At 42.0% G+C, this 18,637-nt stretch overlaps 1 protein-coding gene across 1 annotated transcript in view; it reads right to left on the bottom strand.

Annotated features, from left to right (window-relative positions):
- Nucleotides 1-215: 215 nt before the first annotated feature.
- The window catches only part of SNTB1 (syntrophin beta 1), a 76,316-nt gene continuing 57,894 nt past the window's right edge, over nucleotides 216-18,637 (bottom strand). The window contains exons 6-9 of the mRNA XM_017746048.1: nucleotides 14,774-14,913; nucleotides 7,954-8,150; nucleotides 6,243-6,433; nucleotides 216-3,702 (exon numbers count right to left, since the gene is read on the bottom strand). Of these exons, the coding sequence (XP_017601537.1) occupies nucleotides 3,610-3,702; nucleotides 6,243-6,433; nucleotides 7,954-8,150; nucleotides 14,774-14,913 (621 nt within the window). The 3' untranslated portion in view covers nucleotides 216-3,609. The remainder of the gene's footprint in view (nucleotides 3,703-6,242; nucleotides 6,434-7,953; nucleotides 8,151-14,773; nucleotides 14,914-18,637) is intronic.

The following is an 18,637-nucleotide window of genomic DNA, read 5'->3' as shown; positions in this document are numbered from 1 at the left end:
GACGGAGTGTGCTTCCATGTCCTGGGAAGAAGGAATTCTAACATTCTGTGGAGTGAAAACACTTGTTTTGTTATTTGCAAAAGATCAATTCTAATGGTGTTTATGGTGGTGATTTGCTTGGTAGCACGTCAAGACTCGTGTTCTGATTTTTTAAGTACCTTAAGGGAGATGCTTGTTCCATTTGAAGGGCAGGACTACTAGAAACACCAGTATGATTCCCTGAACACAATCAGATCAGCTTTATTGTCTTTTTCTTTTTTTTAACAAACACCTTAGATCACATTTTTCCAATAACACTTATGTTCCAATATGTATCCAGATCTTTCTAATGATAAAGCTGCTATATAAACTTTCTGATAAGACCGCTCCATTTATAGTCATTATTTTGGGAAAAGAGTAAAGCTCTGGAATACCCCTTTTTAGGATTTCCATGAGGTTCTTCTAAAATAACTTGGGTCAGACTGAAAGAACAGGCTTAAATTCCCACAGTTAGCTTTTCTATTTGGGCCATTAAGTTAAGAATTAAATCAAAGGGAAAAAAAAAAAAATCTCTTTTCCCATAACCATTCATAAGAGAAAAAAGGCACATGTTGGCCTCAGTCCTTGAATGCAGAAGCTTGAGCAGAAATTTCTGCTTTTTCATTATTTTTTTCTAAGTCTTCTGTTACCACCTAGTCCAGTATAAGCAAAATATTAAGCATTGCAACTTCAGCAGAGGTGTCTGAATGACCTGCCCTGGAACATCCCTGTGGGATTTCAGGGCTTTTTTTAAATTTTATATTTTAAAAAGTCATTCCACCAATACAATTAACAGTTCTCTCAAGTAACAAAATTCTTGACAGAAGCTCTAAAGTTTAAATATATTTTTCCCCAGCCCAAAACCAAAGGACAGCCTTCCAGATACTTTGTACCCAGACAAACTAAGCTCACCTCACAAAAATCCAATAAATGACTTTATTAAATATATTCTTTTCCTCTAAAATATAAATATTCACTATACTCTTATAAATGTGGAGTAGGTTCATATTTCATTTGTCTATCCCATCCAAATATTAATCAGTCCAAAATCTGAAAATGAAGAAATAGCATCTGTAATTATCTTTTTTTTTCTATAAATATATATAATATGATTTTTCTTTGCAAACTGCTTAGTTATTCACTTAGACTTCATATAGTACTGAGCACCTTAGATTACATTTTGTCATTTAATTGTTGGCACTAATATAGGAATTTGTAATATTTACAATGCACATACATGTTAGGTATAACATTCCAGTGATTTGTAAGTGTTAAAAGGAATAAGGAAATAGTGCAGTATAGTTTACATATGTATTTAACCTACCCCCAGAATGCAAGTTTTCACATCAACCTCTGCAACTTCTATAGGAATCTTTGTCCAAATTTTTAAGTTATACTTTGGGACAGCAATAAAAATGTCCTGGTTTTTAAAGACTTCACACAATAGTTTCCTTGATAAGGTGACGTGAGCTCCTCCTCAGTGTCCTGTCCCCTGCGTACCGACTGCTCTCAGCTTCTCAGATCTGTCCTAGAAGCTTCCAAGCCCAAGGAGTCCCAAGTAACTGCCACAGAAAGTTGGGTGAAAGGCAGTGGTCACTAAATGAGAATGTCCATCTGGAAATTACTGGTAGGTTACATGTTACCTCCTACCTTGTTAATTTACACTAGGAATTAATTTCTAAGTGCAAGTACCATGACAATAAAAACCAAAGTGCAGAGCTGGGTGGATTCCTCCCTGGTGTGGCTTTGACTCTTGAGACATGCTGGGAGTGGGGCTGCTCTTCCAGTGGGGCATTGAGCTGTTCTTCAATGATTATTTTCTGTATTTATTAATTCAGCCCATCATTCTAATATTTTAATTGGTTTTGATGATTAAGATACCTTTGGAAATCACCATGTTCATATGATATGAATAGACAGCATGACTTATGCTTAACTCTCAAACTTAGCTTAAAAACAACATGGAACCAAAATGTGTTTTTAATTTTCCCCTTTGCCAGCCAAGCAATGCTAAGTTGAAATTTATGTGCTTTCTCAGGAATAAATGTTGTAGTATGAAAATGGAACATCCACAAACATTGAATATATATATCTGTACATTACTGTATATTACTTCCTGTCCTTCAAAGTGTGAATTTAGGGCAAAACTCTAAAAGCAAACAAAACCCCACCTCTGTGTGAAGCTGTCCTTTTTACAAAGGAAGAACAACATAAATGGCATCCCTGTTTTGCTTCTTCCTGCTACTACCAGATCACATGATGCCAGTTTATTACTTCCAGGTGCAAGCTGTTTGTATCATCTCTGGTGCTGAAGGTCAGTGTTCCTGCCTGCTTTGTGCTGCTCAAATAGCTGTGAACAAGGCTGAAACTCAGTGAATCATGTTTTGAGTCACAACTGTTAAGTTGTGTGCAAAACAGTCACTAGTAAGTTGTGGGCATGGAGATGAACATCTTGTATTTCCCCAGCAAGAAATCTGGTCTTGCCAAGTCATGCCCACAGGCACAGTTCCGTGTCAAGGAGTGCTGCTGTCATGTTTCTGCCCTGGTGCATTTTTCTTACTGTTGTGGAGCTACTTTTCAAATTTTTCAAAAACTCATAAAATCAAGTCTTCTTCCTTCCCTACATTTGTTCTTCAGTGAAGACCACACAACCACCCTTGTCTGAGCAAAGGGGGTGACTCAGCAGGGGTAGGAGGACAGGAAGCTTAGTATGGCTTTCTACTGGAAAACTGCCCTAGAGATTTACTGGCAAAAGCTTTATCATGCCTCAGCATGGATTCAGGTAACTTTTACCTGAGCTGGGGCTCCCAGATAGCTGAAACTCATTAAGCTATTCTGGGAAGTCACTATAAAAATGCATCCTGTGTTCATTAACAAAGGCCACTCCTGCCTATGTGCCCCTAACAGCTGGCTCTCAGTACCATCCCCGTGGCTGGTCCTGTTTGGCTCCATCACTAGGAATGTGGGTGATGTGGTTACTGCTTAATGTGAAACTGTCCCCTGGCAGGGGCCCTCCAGCTGTTCCCTGACCACAGCTGGATTGCTTCAGTGTCCAACTCAAAGGTGTGTATTTGCAGGCTCTGCTGGGTATTCATGCAACAGGCTCTGGCAGAGCTCTAAAAGAAAAATCTTCTGTAAGAGGTGCACAGATTGTAACTGAAAAAACCTTTTAGGTAATGGAACAATCTTGTTTAGAGGATTTCTCCCCAACCAGCCTTGGCTTGCATCACAACCAACAAGTGCTCTTGTCTGCATAGCCCTTTACTTACTCTATATAGACAAGTACATTGAAATAGGCACAATTTATGATTCTGAAACATTTACACATATGGTACTACACGTTTTTACGGTCTCATATGGGATTTTAAAATCCCATTATTTACAATGAAATCCCTCGTCTTCCCTGTCATGTAATCTCTTTAGCTGGTCAAAATGATACCTGGGCCTTGGGAGGACTGCAGAAATGACCAAGGCCCAGTCCTGAGTCCCAGGCTGGTGTCTGCTGCCAGCTGGGACATGTTGCTGCTGTTGACTGTACTTCAGATTAGTGTGGTTACCCAGTCTCTCTTTGAAGAAACAGATGGATCCCACTTACGCCACCAAGCCCAGTCTTGTGATCTTTGCTGACAGGAAGGAATGAATGATGAAAACAATTGGTTTTGGACAGGAATGAAGATCCAGTTGCTGAAAGTACAGAAAAACAAATCAAGCTGAGAATTATTAATTAGATTACAGCTCAAACAAGAAATCACTCACTGAATACTCAAACTGCTGTCTGGTATTTTGAACAGGCTTCTATTAATAACAACCCTTCTTTACAACATACTGTTTTTCCTTTGCATTTAGCTGCAAATATTCAGGTTGCTAAAACTAATAAGCGTCTTGGGAGCAGGTGAGATCCTGGTGCCTCTGGCCTTGTATGCATCTGCGTGAGCAGCAGAAAACTGAATCAGATGCTGCAAGCAGCTTTCCAAGAGGCTCAACCCCTCCATCTTTTTTGGCCATTTCTGCCTGGGATGTGGTGGGACTGCTCTGTCTGATGCCCAGTGCATCTGCTGTTGGTGCAGCTGAAGTACCTTCAGCTGGTGCTGCACAGTTGCTTCTCTGTTCTCACAGCTAGCAGTGAGACTGAACTCAGACTTTGTTTTCCACAGTCATGGTTCAGCTGATCTCACCACACACTTGCTAATAAGCATGACAGGCTTGTCAGTGTGCACAGAAGCCCAACAATAGGGTCACATCAAAACAAACCGTTTGCCTTTCGTGGTGGTGCATTCTGCCCCCCACCTTCTTTTTCCAGGCTGCACTGCAATCTGAGAAATGTTCCTTAGGCCTCGCCCTGAAAAGCAGCACCTGGGCTCATCTCTTCTTGAGCTTATCAGAAACACCATCTGCTCCCAGGAACTGCTGCTGTCTAATGAGCTCGTTTTCCTTATGAACAACGTTGGAAACTATTCTCCTTGCCTGAATGGCATAACATTCCTGTTCTCACGCTTTCAAAGAAAGTGCTGACCCAAACTGTGGCCAGGATGAAACACTGCTATGACTAAAGCCCACTCTCTTGTGAGTCTATAAACAGCAGTCCAAAATGAGACCCTTTGAGCTCTCCTGAAGTGCAGCAGTTGTGACCAGCACCTCCCTCTGAGTGGGATCTCTCAGAGCCAGAGAACTCTCAGGTTTGCTGTACTTGGAGGATCACCAAAGAATGATGAGTCCTGGGCTGGTACCCTCACTCCTCGAGGCCCAACCCTTCACCCGTTGGGAGATGCAAAAGAATCTTAAGTGAGTATTTCACTGACCTCTGAGGGGAATTTTACACAGGTACCTTGCTTGCACTGACTCTTTCTGTCTCTGCGCATGCACCTGTGCATATGCTATGGCAAATCTGGGAGAAATGCTGCTTGCATAGATGTTTAAGTAGCTTAGATATCTCAGTACATTAGGACTGTAAGTAAGGTTAAGTCATAAATTGTAAGCTAAGTTAAATGCTGCTGAGTGTTGTTCTTTTCTTGAGTTGCTGCGTTCAACTTCTAAGTCCTAAGTTGGGTTAAATGCTGTTATTCACTCTGTTAAATTGTTACGGTTAAGTTATAATTTAACTTAGGTATAAGTTAAGTGTTGTTCCTTTGTTAAATTGTTAGGTTTAAGGTATAAGTTAAGTTAAAGTACTGTAAAGTTTGAGTGCTGCTAAGCTTTAGGCTGTATTCCTTTTTATCCTTGCCTTCACCATCCTTTTGTCACAAGCACCTTAATACACACACACGACCCCCATACATAGTTCTCAGTTCATTTCTGTTTTGATTGCCTGGATTTTATTTTGTTTTGTTTTTGCTTGTTTTTCCTTGGTGTGCCTTGTCTTATAGGTAGTAGACTGAATCTTGCCAACGAACTCTGTCCTGCTGTTGCTAAATATTTAACCTGGTTTTTACTGATACCCTTGCTTTTTTAAGTGATCTCACACACTTGTAACACCTTTCCAGCAATCATGTATCAACTTTATTGACAGCTAGTAAGAAATTCCCTTCAAAAGCCTGACAATAAGCAGTTCGCAGAGTATGTGCTAACAAAGATGATGTTTAGAACTAAGCACCCACCATGTTTGGGAATTGCTGAAAAAATCTGTGAGGAAAGACCATTTACATTCATAATTAATGGATCTAAACTGCTCATTGGAATATGCACCTTATTTTTAGGCATTGTGACAGCTTAGAGGCCTACTCAGACAGTTTGCACTACATCTGTAGCTTCTTTTTTTTAAGTAAGTACATGTTCAGAAACACCTAAAACATAGCTTGTTGTCATAACATGAAGCCTCTATGTGTACCTCAGACTTAATAAGGTCTCATTCTTAAGTTCTTTCACCCTCAATCATTTAAAAAGTGAAATGGATACATACAAAAATTTTAACATCTGGCTATTTAGAGGTATAGTTTGTTCATAAATGTGACAAATATTTCTCTTTATATGGTTCTACAATTTTAACTGTCTTTTTTTAATCTCCTTCTAAAGCCCAATCATCATGCTGTACTAGAAAGCACAGTGTCTAAATACTGGTACTGGAGCCTGGCACTGGCCAACTCTTAGAATAGAACAAAAAAGAATAAAGTATTTCAGTTGGAAGGGACCTACAGCACTCATCTAGTCCAACTTCTGTACCCCCACAGCCTGTAGGACCACCAAAGGGATGGTAACATGCATCCCCCTTTGCTAAATGCAGTACTTACAATTTCTCCATCTTTTTCTCCAAAGTCTAAATAAAGCATCCTTATCCCATCATCTGAGGACATTTTCAGTTTTTCATAGGGATATTGTGCAATTGTCTTGGAGAAGGCACCATCTTGTGGTTCGGTTGTAAGAGAGAATCCATGTTCATAATGGATGGTCAAGCGGCACTCCTGGCTTTTGTATGTGCAAGCTGGAGAAGAAATCAAAATTTAGTCTGTCACATTCTTAAAAGCAGTTCTTCATGTTGCAGCATACATCTACATGCTGACAAAAACCAGTGTACTTATGTTTAAGAAGGCTCAGACTGGTGTTTCCTCCTTCCAAACCTTGGCAAAGTCACAGCTACTCTTCTTGTTGCATCTGACAGACACAGCCAAAATCAATAAACACAGCACACAATGCATGAGAAAATTAGAAGCTGTAAAGGGTTTCCCTAAAGTATTTTGACAAAGATGAAGACACTCCTGAGTCCTCATTAGTGTCATGGTAATTGAAAAAGGGTCCAGATAATTGTATATAATAGCTACTGCAGCAGAAAGTCTGTGTCTTCCCCTCAGCTCTGAAACAAAGGCCATGATCCAAATTAAAGAATGAAGAGTTTTGGTGTTCACATCCCAAGTTCTCTATTCCATCACCTTCCTATGAACAGTTCTGCCAAGAAGGATCCTTGGCACTGGGATAAAAGCACTGTGATAAAAGAAGGGGCTGATGCCTTTCTCTTTCTTTTGGAAAGAATGGCATCCATGTCATGGTGCTGAGGAGATGGACCTGTCCTTGAGCTGGTTCCCACTGAGCTCTCTGGTTGGTTTGCACATCGGAGGCCCTCAGAGAGCATCCTAAGCTCCCTGTGGGGGACGGGGCCTCACAGCAGACAGGCAGGAGCCCCCTGCTCAGCAGCACGTGGCTCTACCTGAGCTTTGAGAAACCAGAGCTGCCCTTTGGCATGGGTGGATTTGTGCTTTGGCTCCTGCTCACACATTTTTAGGGAAAGTGAAGATAACATTAAACATTAACAGCCCTGCCAACTGTAGGACTAACGGGGAGGACTGCAAAGTCTGGGGGCACTCAAGAGAAAGGCCCAGCCTCAAGCCCCAGAGCCACCCCAGGCTTATAGCTACCTGGGCAAACAGGGCATCACTGCAGAGCATGTGCAGCCAAGTATGTTTATTCCAGTTGATTTTGCATTTACAGAAGTGCTGAGAAGTGACACCTTGATGTTCAGGAAGGGAAATGACTACCCATCAAAATGAGGTTATTAGACTGGTTTCTGGTTTTCTACTCCTCTCTAGTGTACACAGCTGGGTGAATAAATGACTGATTCACACTTGTGAATGTTCCAGTCCTCTTCTGCCTCCTCCCTCTGCAGGAGAAACTCTGCTGGGCTCATGGAAGTCTCCTGAATATCAGAAAAATGCTCTTTTCTGTGGGTTTCTGGGCAAACCTCTGACAATCACTCCTCTGTGACATGCAGGCCTCCATGGCTGACTACATAACTGAAAACAAATCCAAAAGTCAGCATGACAGTGACTGTGTCACTGCACAAAGGTACCGCACCAGCTGGGACTGGCTCAGAACCTGACAGTATTTTAAACACACAGAATCCTAAACTCACACATTTTTTAAAATTAATCACCTCTAGCAGAAGGAATGTGAACTGCCACGAGCATCACAGGAGGGGTGTGGAGCTGTGGCGCTGCAGGTGTTACTCACATGTGGTGATTTCTGTGATGAGCTCTGCAGAATTGTGGCAGCCCTGCACTACACTCCTTGTCCACAGTGAGAGGTCTCGACTGGTCTCAGTCCTGAACAGATGGGTTTCAATCCCTTGTCTTGTACCGGTACGGGTTGCAAAAGACAAATCCACCCCTGACTTCGGTGAGCCTTTTCCTGGACCAGAATGAACCAACCTGCAATTGGATTTGAAAACACATCAGGGAATTCTAACAACAGTGCACTGCACCAAAATCCCCACCTGAGCACAGCTCTGCTCTGCACATTCCTAAATACATGTGGCTGGGAGCCTGAGAACTTGCATCTCCTCTATATTCACGCAGAAGAGTGAAGGCCCAAGGCAGTGAGCACAGAAGCAGCTGGACATACAGGCGATGACATGGATGTCCCAAAATTTCTTAATGAATTGTACAAAACACCCCTTTGGATAAGGAACTGAGAGACGTCCCTGACTGGTCTGTGGTGATGGAGTCTGGTCCACAGATACGAGTGCTGACTCCAGCTTCCACTATGAAGCAGCATTTCCTCTAAAGCTTAAACATCTGCCATCAAACTCAGTGATAAATACTCTTGAGTAAAGAAGCTCTTCAAAATATGTAGATGCCAAAATACTGTCTTGTACTTACTTTTCCCATAAGGAACCTGTAAAAGGCAAAATGTTGCAGCTACATATAATCTGGAATTCTCTCACATTTGTCTGCAATTAAGTTTTTTGCCCAGCATCAACAGCTGATCTCCTGCGGCCAGGAAAGGCTTGTTCATCTGGGCAAACAAAAATGGCAGGGAATACTTTTGAGTGAGAAAATCAATACCTCATAAAAATTAATTCTTCCTTTAATCTGCCCTTTTATGTTGGTTTTTTTTTTTCCCCTCTAGAAGTGTGGACAGTCAACACAGAATTCACTCAGGGACGCAACACTGATTCATCTGAAAAGAATAATCCAGGGGAGCTCATCACTCTGAGATTTGGAGACTAACCCTCAGAGGCAATTGCAAAATGGAATTCGTCTGAAAAGCTTATTTCTGTCTTCTGCCTTCTGTTTCCCTTTCTATAGGCAAACAATATACTTCGTAGGAATCTATAAAGTATGTGGCATGGTAGTAGAACACTTGTGCTAAAGGATAAAACATTAAATTAAACTAATCTTCTGAATGCTAATTTACCCTCAAATTATTGTTTTGCATCAGCACGAACAGTTCCTGTTAGCTGACACTGTAAGACTATGCCACCAAACAGGAATATTTTAATAGAAAAAAGCAGAAAGGAAAGAAAAAGCACAACTTTAGCTTTTCAGTTATTGAACACCAGCCACAGGGCATCTGAAATTTTCCCCAATTCCCTGACAGTCCACGCTGACATTTGGGATGCACATTGTGCCAAACAGATGCACCCCTCTTTCATACCCCACTACAAGATTTGCAAGATTTTTTCATGCTCAAGTTCATGGAAACTTTCTTTGGATTTTGAGCATCCAACTTGATTTTATGGTCCCAAGAGCTCCTGGGAAGTGAGACACAGAGTATCCTGGTCAGACATGCCCTGCCCTGTGTCTGGGCAGGACAAGAAGGGCTTTTTTCCCTCTAGAAAGGCTGAGTTAATGCCCCACTCAGCTTTGATACTCAGGGCCTCCTATCTGCACTATGGGCAGATTTTCTAGCTGGGGTCTGAGTGGCAAACAAACAAACCAAAAATTTTAATTCCCTTTCATTCGGTGTGAGAGGGTACAAACTCTGAGGGGAAGCCACATCTTGATACTTAAGGCAGGAATCAGGGAACTGAAATCTCCAGTGACATGTGCTGCTGTCTGTCCCTGGCCGGTCACCCAGGCACAGGCATGGCCACTGCTCTCATGCTGCCTTCTGCTACTGGGCTGTGGAAAAGCAGCCTGGAAAATCACAAGTTTGTCATTAGAAATAAAACTATTTCACCTTTTTCCTGGGTCATCTCCTTTATGCAGTGCTCATCAGCTGTACTAAAAATAATTTTCTATTATTTATGTTACCAAATACATAACAAACAGATGGTTCCAATGTTTGATTTCCTTCCAAAACACACAGCACCACTACCCACTCCCCCACACCTTCATGCTGTATCCATAGTACTCTATTGTAGGTTTTTCAGCATATGGATAGAATGAAGATGTACTTTACAAATTAAAGTATGTGAACACATCCAACATGAACACTGATTCTTGCCTGCCTTTTCTTATTATCTCCTCATTATTAAAAATCCAGTCTCACTATTTAAAAATGGTTTTCCATCAAGCAACTCCAGATCATGCTTTGGAAAGTCATGCACTTAAACATGAACTAGACAAACATGCAGGAGGACATTTGATAGTATTTATGTACCAGCTGTCAGTACTGATGTATTTGGGTACAGGTCAAAGGATTCCCAAGCTTTAATAGAGTTGTATTCATGTGAGCCATTTCATTTACATAGAAGATATTTTATTCAAAAGGCCACAAAGATACCTTAAAAGGCAAAAAATAGCCTGAGAAACCTCACAGAAGGCTTCCCTCGCTCCTGCCTCCCATCACCCTGACTGCAGGGGAGGTTGTGTGTGTGGTGTGTGCTGCACCCCAGAGCCAAAGAAGCACCCCAGGCCCTGCTCTGGTAATATTCACCCGCAGCCTTTGAAGGTTTCTCTGCTCCGTGGAGGTTTCTGGGGGAATCTCTGAGCACCGGAGCCCGAGAACTGAGCCCCGAGCGCCGCAGGCTCCGCCCGGCACAGCAGAGCCGCGAGAGGGCAGGAGAAGGCTGGGCACGGCCGGGTGTCCCGGCACGGCTGAAAAACGCAACCCTTGGCACGCTCCCGGCAGCCAGGGAGACACTTTTAATCTTCTCTCATTTCTCCCTTGTCTCTCTATATTTCGGAGACCTTTATAACTATTCTTTGCAAACGTGTGATAGCAAGATGGATATGGTCCAACATGAAGTGCCGGTGCAGGGTGGGATGCACTGGGACCTGCTGCTCATCCTAATACTATGGGAAGAGTTTCAACAATTTACTGCAACAGCCAGATCTAATGGCCTCTTCAGAAAGGACAGTGAGACCAGCACTGACATTCAAAGGAAGCCTTCAGCTGCTCACTTGAGATTTATCTCAGAAGAGACCACGCTACAAATGCATCAACACTCGTGCAGCTCTGCTGGTTAGAACACCACTGCCATCTGACCTTTCCTATGTCACCCTGACTTAGCATTTGAAACCTGCCCTGGAATGGCTGTACTCCTTGGAAACCTATGCACATGCTCACAATTCATCTGCATGGAGGGAACCACAATCCCCCTCCCTGCCTTGGGAAGACAAGCAGAGAACTTGCACAGCACCTCATACACCTCACGGCTCTCAGGGCACCCAGTTCTCTCTGCCTGTCCCTCTGCCCACTCGACCAGATGACTCATCAGTGCCCTAACTCCTTCCCCATCTTTTCATGTCATTAGCTATCAAACTGCTTTAATACTTTCTGGTTACAGATCTCGGCTGTATACAAAAGCTCCTTACCTGATCTTTAATCAGAGCCCAACATGGGCTGCTTTTTTTTTTTTCCTTTCCTTTCATATCTGGCTATGGTAGATAATGGAATTTGATTGCAAACATATAAGATGTAATTACTTAAGCCCCATTCCCATGCTAGAGGGAGGCACTGTTATTCAGGCATAAGGAAACACTGAAACAGAGATAATGACAAAAAGGTCCTTGGAGTCAGGGCTGTGTGCCAGCTCCCGTGCCTCCCCGTGCAGAGATTTAAAGGAACAACTTAAATCTGATCTCAGTTTTATTTGAGCTATTATTTATATTCCACACAAAGCTGGAAAAGACTGATGGGAAAATATTTTTAGGTCTTAATGGCATCCATAGGTTGTAGGCAAACTTACCAACAAACAAGAAGGGCATGTTGAAATTTTGCTGTTAAAGGACTGTGAGAAAATTGTAATCCTTCTACCACTTTCCAATTTTCTCTGCTCATTATGTCTTGGGTAGATTAAGCATGACTCTGTACAGTATCTGGCACTAAAGTTTTCCAGTTTCAGCAGCTTTTCAAATATGCATTAGCTAAGCAAAAATGTTTTCCCAAGGACTCATAGAAATCTGAAAGATGGGAGCAGCTAAGATTACAACATATGCTCTGCAAACTTTCCAGGTGAAAAGTTCTAAATTGCACTGATCAATGCACAGAGGGGATTAAAAAACTCATCACAAATCACTGACCGCGAATGAACACAGCAGTCAATACCACCAGCAAACCCACTGTATTTTTTTGTTATAACTGTACTCAGTGTGACAGATCATAAAAGCAGGACCCTGCAGGGTTTTAATCAAAATCATCCAAAACAGGAGGTGTAATGATTTAGGGAATCTGTCCATTTATGTAATCTGCTCACCTTGGATATTCATGCATATATGTGTATTTATCACATTGTGACTCCATTCTGAATGACAAGTTCTGTATAGTTGCTGTCTTTTTATCTGGGTGTTAAATTCAGTGATATTAGTAAGAAATCACAGAAACAGGGCTGTCAGGAGGTCACCCAGCACATCCTCCTTCACAGAGCAGGGCTAACTGTGCTGTGTGTCACCCATCCTTCAAAGTCCCCAGGACTGCACACCTTTCCCAGAGAACCTAATCCAGTACCTCACCAATTCCCTGGCACAAGTGCAGTCAACTATGTGCTGTTGTGTTCAGGAAAGATCTAGAAAATATACTCCTCTGTCCTCATTGTGTCTTATCTTCATACCTGAAAATACTGACATGTGTTCCATGGACTTCTCTAGATTAAACTACTAGGGTTTCTTAAGTGTTCACCTACTGATGGTGTATCTATGTTATATATTTGCATTGCTTTCTTCTAGACCTTCCACAGTTAACTGGCATCTTTTTGGAAGTGCATTGCCTCTCATAAACATGGAGTATCACCTGAGGCCTTACTCATTCTCTGTAGTTAGGTATGATTACTACATCTGCCCAAAATGCAACACCTCTTGTATAACCCAAGCTGATTGTCTTTATTTTCCCCTCTCAAAAACATAACACGTTAGAGTCAAGCAATTTTATCACAGTGCTCAGGTGCTTCCTGGCAGAGCAACTACTTTGTTGCTCATATTCCATGCCAAAACAGCAGAGGTGATTACTCCCCAGCACTGAACTTTGCACCTGTCCTTTCTGAACTGTGCCCTGGCTTTCTTACAGACCATCCTGCCTTACTTTCTTCCCAGTGTGTAAAGACCCTTCAGCAGCCTGACACGTGCTGCACAGCTTCTCATTCCCTTCCAGCACTAAGACCAATGTTTTTCCCCTCAGGCAGGTGTCCCATCAGACATGGAGATGACCATCCCCACCCAAGGCAAGCCCATCTGCAATCAAATGTGACCGCTTGAGACAAAATAATTAAGTAACAGGCCCCAAGATGTGGACTTAGATTGTTTGATTGGTCTCACTGATGATGGGGGCTAATGATACTCACCAAGGAGTTATCTTTACACATGACGATGTGTGGCCAGGAAGAGGCAGGGTGCACTGCAAGATCTCCAGTCACTTTAAGGAGGATTTGGGCCCACATGAAAATGAAACCCCGAAAAAAAGGGGAGAAAATGCATCACCTTCTGCTGGGGCGCTCTTTCTTCTCAAACTCTAAGGCTTAGTGACACACCTGGACACAGGCTCCAGCTGCAATACTTTACCCAGCTTTCACTGGGACTTACCACCTGGAATTGTCAACATCCAGCACTACACCATGCAAGCACGCTGCAAAGCTGGTGTCTCTCACAGCATGTTACAGCAACAAAGGGGAAGTCAGTAGCTGGCTTCCCAGGAAGTCTGAAAGCTTTGTCATGGGTAGGTAGACTGGGACAAACAACCATCAATGTAAATCAGTGAGTTCAACTTTATTTTTTTAACATAATGACTTAGCAGCAAAGCCTCAGTTCATTTGGGGAGAGACAGAGAACAAAAATCAACTAATGAGAGTGCAGTAAAAGACCCACTGCTTCTGGCCAGGGGCAACCAGCCCTTCTGAATGAGAACTCATTGAAAATGGTATAATAGAGTTCTGTAGCAAGGCTGAAACAAGGAACAACAGCTCTTTCTCAATCCCTTTGACCATACTGGCAGAGAAACATGATTAAGATTCACATCGAGAAGCACAAACAGTTTCCACTTAATAAAGGCAACCATGGGAAAGCTCTCTCTGAATTAGTGTTGATGGATACCTTCAAAATAATGCCAATGGTTATTTCCAACCTAGATTCAAGAATGAGTCTTCCAAGCTTACCATTTTAAGCTAAAAAAAGCCAGGAATTCATTTGCTAGAGCAGGAACAGAAGCTGTGCTGAAAGTGTCTCCATCACATGTGGAACTCTCCAAAAGCCCCAAACTGGTGGTGCAGAACTGCCACACCAGCATGTTCAACTTGGGGCAACAAGTTCACTTTTTTTCGGCCTGAAGGAGCAGCTGGAAGTCACAGTGTTTCTGCCAAGCTCACAGGTTGCACACTGAGATAGGAATCTCAAGAGATAGAGATCATGGCTTTTTCAGCACTCCTGCCTCTGTATCCAGGCCAAGTGGCCACATCCAAAATCCCAGTGAGTTTCTGGCCATCAGCCTCAGCCAGAACTTGAAATGGAGGAGAAGACAGGAGTTAAGCTCAGCACATCGGCCCACTGAAGAAGAACCCGCTTCTCCAACCACAACATTTCAAGTGTGGCTAAAACCGTGCACCAGCCGTACACATTCCTGGATGACTCAGCTGTTCCCACTGCTCCTGACAGCTGTCATGATAAAAAAGCACAGGTACCTGGTGGCAAGCAGGGGGTAGGTATGCACAGGGCTGAACCAGGCTTCCTTCATCCGTGGCATGCTCTCATATATTAAGAGGTCTTTCTCTGTCAAAACCACTAACACTGGCTTCCAGTGCTTCTCGTTGTCTCCTGGCACCTGGAAAAGAGCAAAGTCTCATAGAAACAACAAGAGACAAAACTACCAGCATGCAAAGCCAGATAAGACAACATATCAAGTTGGGTGAGAAGATGAACGCAAGAGAGTATTACTTCTTTGGCTTTTTGACATCTCCCACCTGAATTTATAATCAGATGCAGCAGAAATGGAATAACATGCAAAGTCATCTGCTGCTCCCATTAGCACTGCCATTTCCAGCCTTCCCTTACTACAGGCTACTCCATAAATGCAGTATTGGAAGAACACTGAGGTGGAGCTGGCTGTTACTTAGCTATGGTATGCATGGAAAGACCTTAAATGTATATTTATAATGTGCACCATTCATGTGTAGCTGGCACATTAACCTGAGTGCTGGACACTGCTGCTGCTGTTTCTGTTTGCATGAGTAAAAAAAGCTGCAACATCATCACTATTAAGGAAGAGTGTCAGGTAGCAAAAACTAGTGGTTTGGGAGCAGACGCTTTTTCCCTCAGCAATTCACTTTTTTTTTGCTTCTCCTTCCTTCATAGCATTCCTTCAGTTTTACAAGTGCCAGTTTATAAAGAGATCCAACCTAAATGTGGGGTTGATCTCAAACATTGACTTGGTGATGGATCTGCCTTCACATTTCAAACCTGTCTGTCAAAGATGTCTAAAGACTGGGGCATCAGAGCCCTTTACTGGTTGTAGAATCCAGATGTGGAATTATACTTTGCAGGTTAGATGTGTGATGTCCACATGGCAACACATTTACTGTTATGGGGACCAAGTACGGATCCTGGTTTTTACATATTCTACTCCGGCAGCATAGAAGTGTCTTAGAATAGCTGGGAATATGAAAGAACCTTTGTTTTAAGCAAGAATGAAGCCCTTTCACTGACAAACTAATAATTTTCCTTTTGGTGCACATAAAGAAAAAGAAACACTGGTCCATAGTAACACTCACAGCCATGCTTTCAAACACAAACATCTTGGCTGGATACTGAAAGGAATGAAACAAATTCTGAAATTCACCAGAGAATCTGGTCATCTACATGATTCCTCCACTAAAACCTCTTCGGGGACAAAGAAGCAGCTATCAAGGCTGTTCTATGGTTGACCCCAGCCTACTTGCCATGGGCACATCGTTGGGTGGAGAAATATAAAAGGGATCAAAGTTTGGCCAGGCTGGGAGTGGCACACCCAGGTATGATAATTCAGAACCACATTTGAAACAGTTGTTTTATACAAAGCCAGGCTCCTGCAAATTTCTAAACTTTCAAGGGCTTTCAGGACTGATGTAACATACCTTTACATCAGAACACCAATGCCCAAAGCAGATCTTAAACTAAGATTTTTGGGTTGTGCAATTTTTAAGATGTATTTCTCCCTCTGAATTAAGCTTTTCCAATAATCATATTCCTGTTTACAGCATTACTTGTTCACTGGTTGTTCATTTCTCTTGAAGTCATAAACAGTTCATCCTTTCAATTTCTTCAGAAGCATTAATACTTATTTACAATTTTCTTGTGGTGACAGTTTCTTGAAACACAATCTTTCATTTTCAAATAGGGCCGAATAGAGAAGCCACATAATTAACACACCTGTTACTGCACTCACAAAAGAATGCAAAATCCAGAGTTCTCACAGTCCATGTACCATGAAAATATTCACGTGAGCAAAAAGCATCCTCAGCTTCTTAATACCACATTTATTAACTACAGTTAACACTCCAGTTCCTAGCGTGGGAACATAGAAATGAGTGTCACAGTTAATGTTCATGTTAAGTAAATGTTACAGTTAATGTTAACATTTAATTTTGGAGCACCTGCCTGTGTTCTTTAACTAGAAAGGTTTTAGTACATACTCTCAAAGTTTTCCAGGAAAGAAAAAGGAAGATAAATATGAAACCTCTGTGACCACAAGCAATCCAAAGACTATGGGAACTATTCACAGCTTTTCTGCAGAACCATCCTGCCTGTGTAGCATTTTCAATCACATGTTTTGCTATTACGTGGCTGGTCAGTCAAGAGTGACTCCAGAAACTTCAGGAAACACTGTTCCCTGTAAAGCAATCACAAGAAAGAGAATAAAACTAATTTTGGTGGCTAGTACCACTACTCTTTGCTGGACATCTGTAAACATTAGGAGACAGAATTCCAGCATGAACCCTGAAGTTAACGACCTGCACTGTGAAGCCCACAGCTTTGCCCCAGTCCTTCCCAACAGCAGGGTGATGTGGCTTGGTCATAAGGTATTTAAGATTTTTCTCAAGAATAAGTGACTTTACACTACCTCTCCTTGTCGGATAGATCCCTTGTTTGTCGGGTGTGTACTGGGAAGAGGCGAGGAGAGGAACAATGTTTGCCTGTGTTCTGCTGTGCAGCCCTCCCCAGTGAGAAGGGCCATGCAATACACACACTTAGAAGCACATTTTTTAAACCTTACTGGGACCATAGCTGCCTCACTGATGAGGAATGCTGCTGGAAGCAACACTGCTGCTATCTCAGACCTGAAGAAGGATTTGTGGGCCTGAAAGCCTGTCTGTTTTTTCCCAACTCTAACAGCTGATCTAAAAGATACAGCCTTTCCTTAAAAACCTTGAATCGTATCACTGTTCCCTTATTTTGTACCGTTTGGGTCAGGCTGTAACAGCTGATGCCATGCTGTTCAACAGGCAGTTGGCACTTCTGGAAGGTGTCAAAGACAACATGCTGTCTTGTAAATAGTAATAGCAAATTTTACAAAGGAAGAAGAGAGGCTGCAAATATACCATTAGCCTACAGGGCACATTCTTCACAAAACAGCATGGGGAATTAATCCAGATCAAGCAATGTCATACCAAGCATGGGTATAATAGCAAATTGCAAAACAAAAGCAAAAAACATGCTGCTTATGGGCAGCTAAGTGAAGGATTTGTTCAAGTTTTAAAGGCTTTAATATCTGACATACCATAAAGATAACATGAAATGCCTATGTAAGAGAAAATTTAAATATCATTTGAGATACATGTTAGAGGCACTGTTTTAGATAATAATTAGGGCCAGATTCTTAGCCAGAATTTTGCAGAATTCTGGCACTTGCACTACAGTTTCTTTGCTCCAGTTCCCACTTGCACATGTACAATTCAAAGTGCATTGATCTCTGTTGCAGACAAATAAAATCACCACTCTAAAAAACTTTTCAAACTCAACCTTTTTTCAAAGTCAAAATTGTTAGATCAAATCTAGATGAACTACAGAAAAGAAAAATCAGTACTCCACAACAAAATGAATCAGTAAATATTTTGCTGGTGTTCTGGGCACTGCTCAAGTACCTCCAAGCAACAGGTACCAGTGTTCCCTCTCTATGTGTCACTGGGGTCACTGCTTATATTCCCAGGTGAAATTCCACTTCAATTAAGCTGTAAATCTTTATACCAGAAGCAAACTTGATTTTTTTCTTTCCTAGACACACTGTGTCTCTAGATCAAAGTCTTAAAGCAAAAACTTGAAAAGGGAGAATACTTTCTAAGAAAAAAAACCAAGTGGAGTGAAGAATCCTTTTTGCTACTCCAAACCTCTTTTCTCCTCATTTACTCACCCCCTTAAGTGGAAATGCCACTTTTTCCCATATGCACTTCTTCGGTTTACCTTTCCAAATTAAAAAAATATTTAATGTGCTGCAGGGGTGAAATCTAATTTTTTTGCGTATAACAACATGATGGCTGGGCTTGGGATGACACCAGAGGAGACCTGTGCTTATG

This window comes from Corvus brachyrhynchos, unplaced genomic scaffold (genome assembly GCF_000691975.1).
Source record: "Corvus brachyrhynchos isolate BGI_N302 unplaced genomic scaffold, ASM69197v1 scaffold28, whole genome shotgun sequence".
In the NCBI taxonomy this organism is placed as follows: domain Eukaryota; kingdom Metazoa; phylum Chordata; class Aves; order Passeriformes; family Corvidae; genus Corvus; species Corvus brachyrhynchos.
Note: the sequence above shows the minus strand (reverse complement) of the source record. Positions and strands in the feature narration are given on the sequence as shown.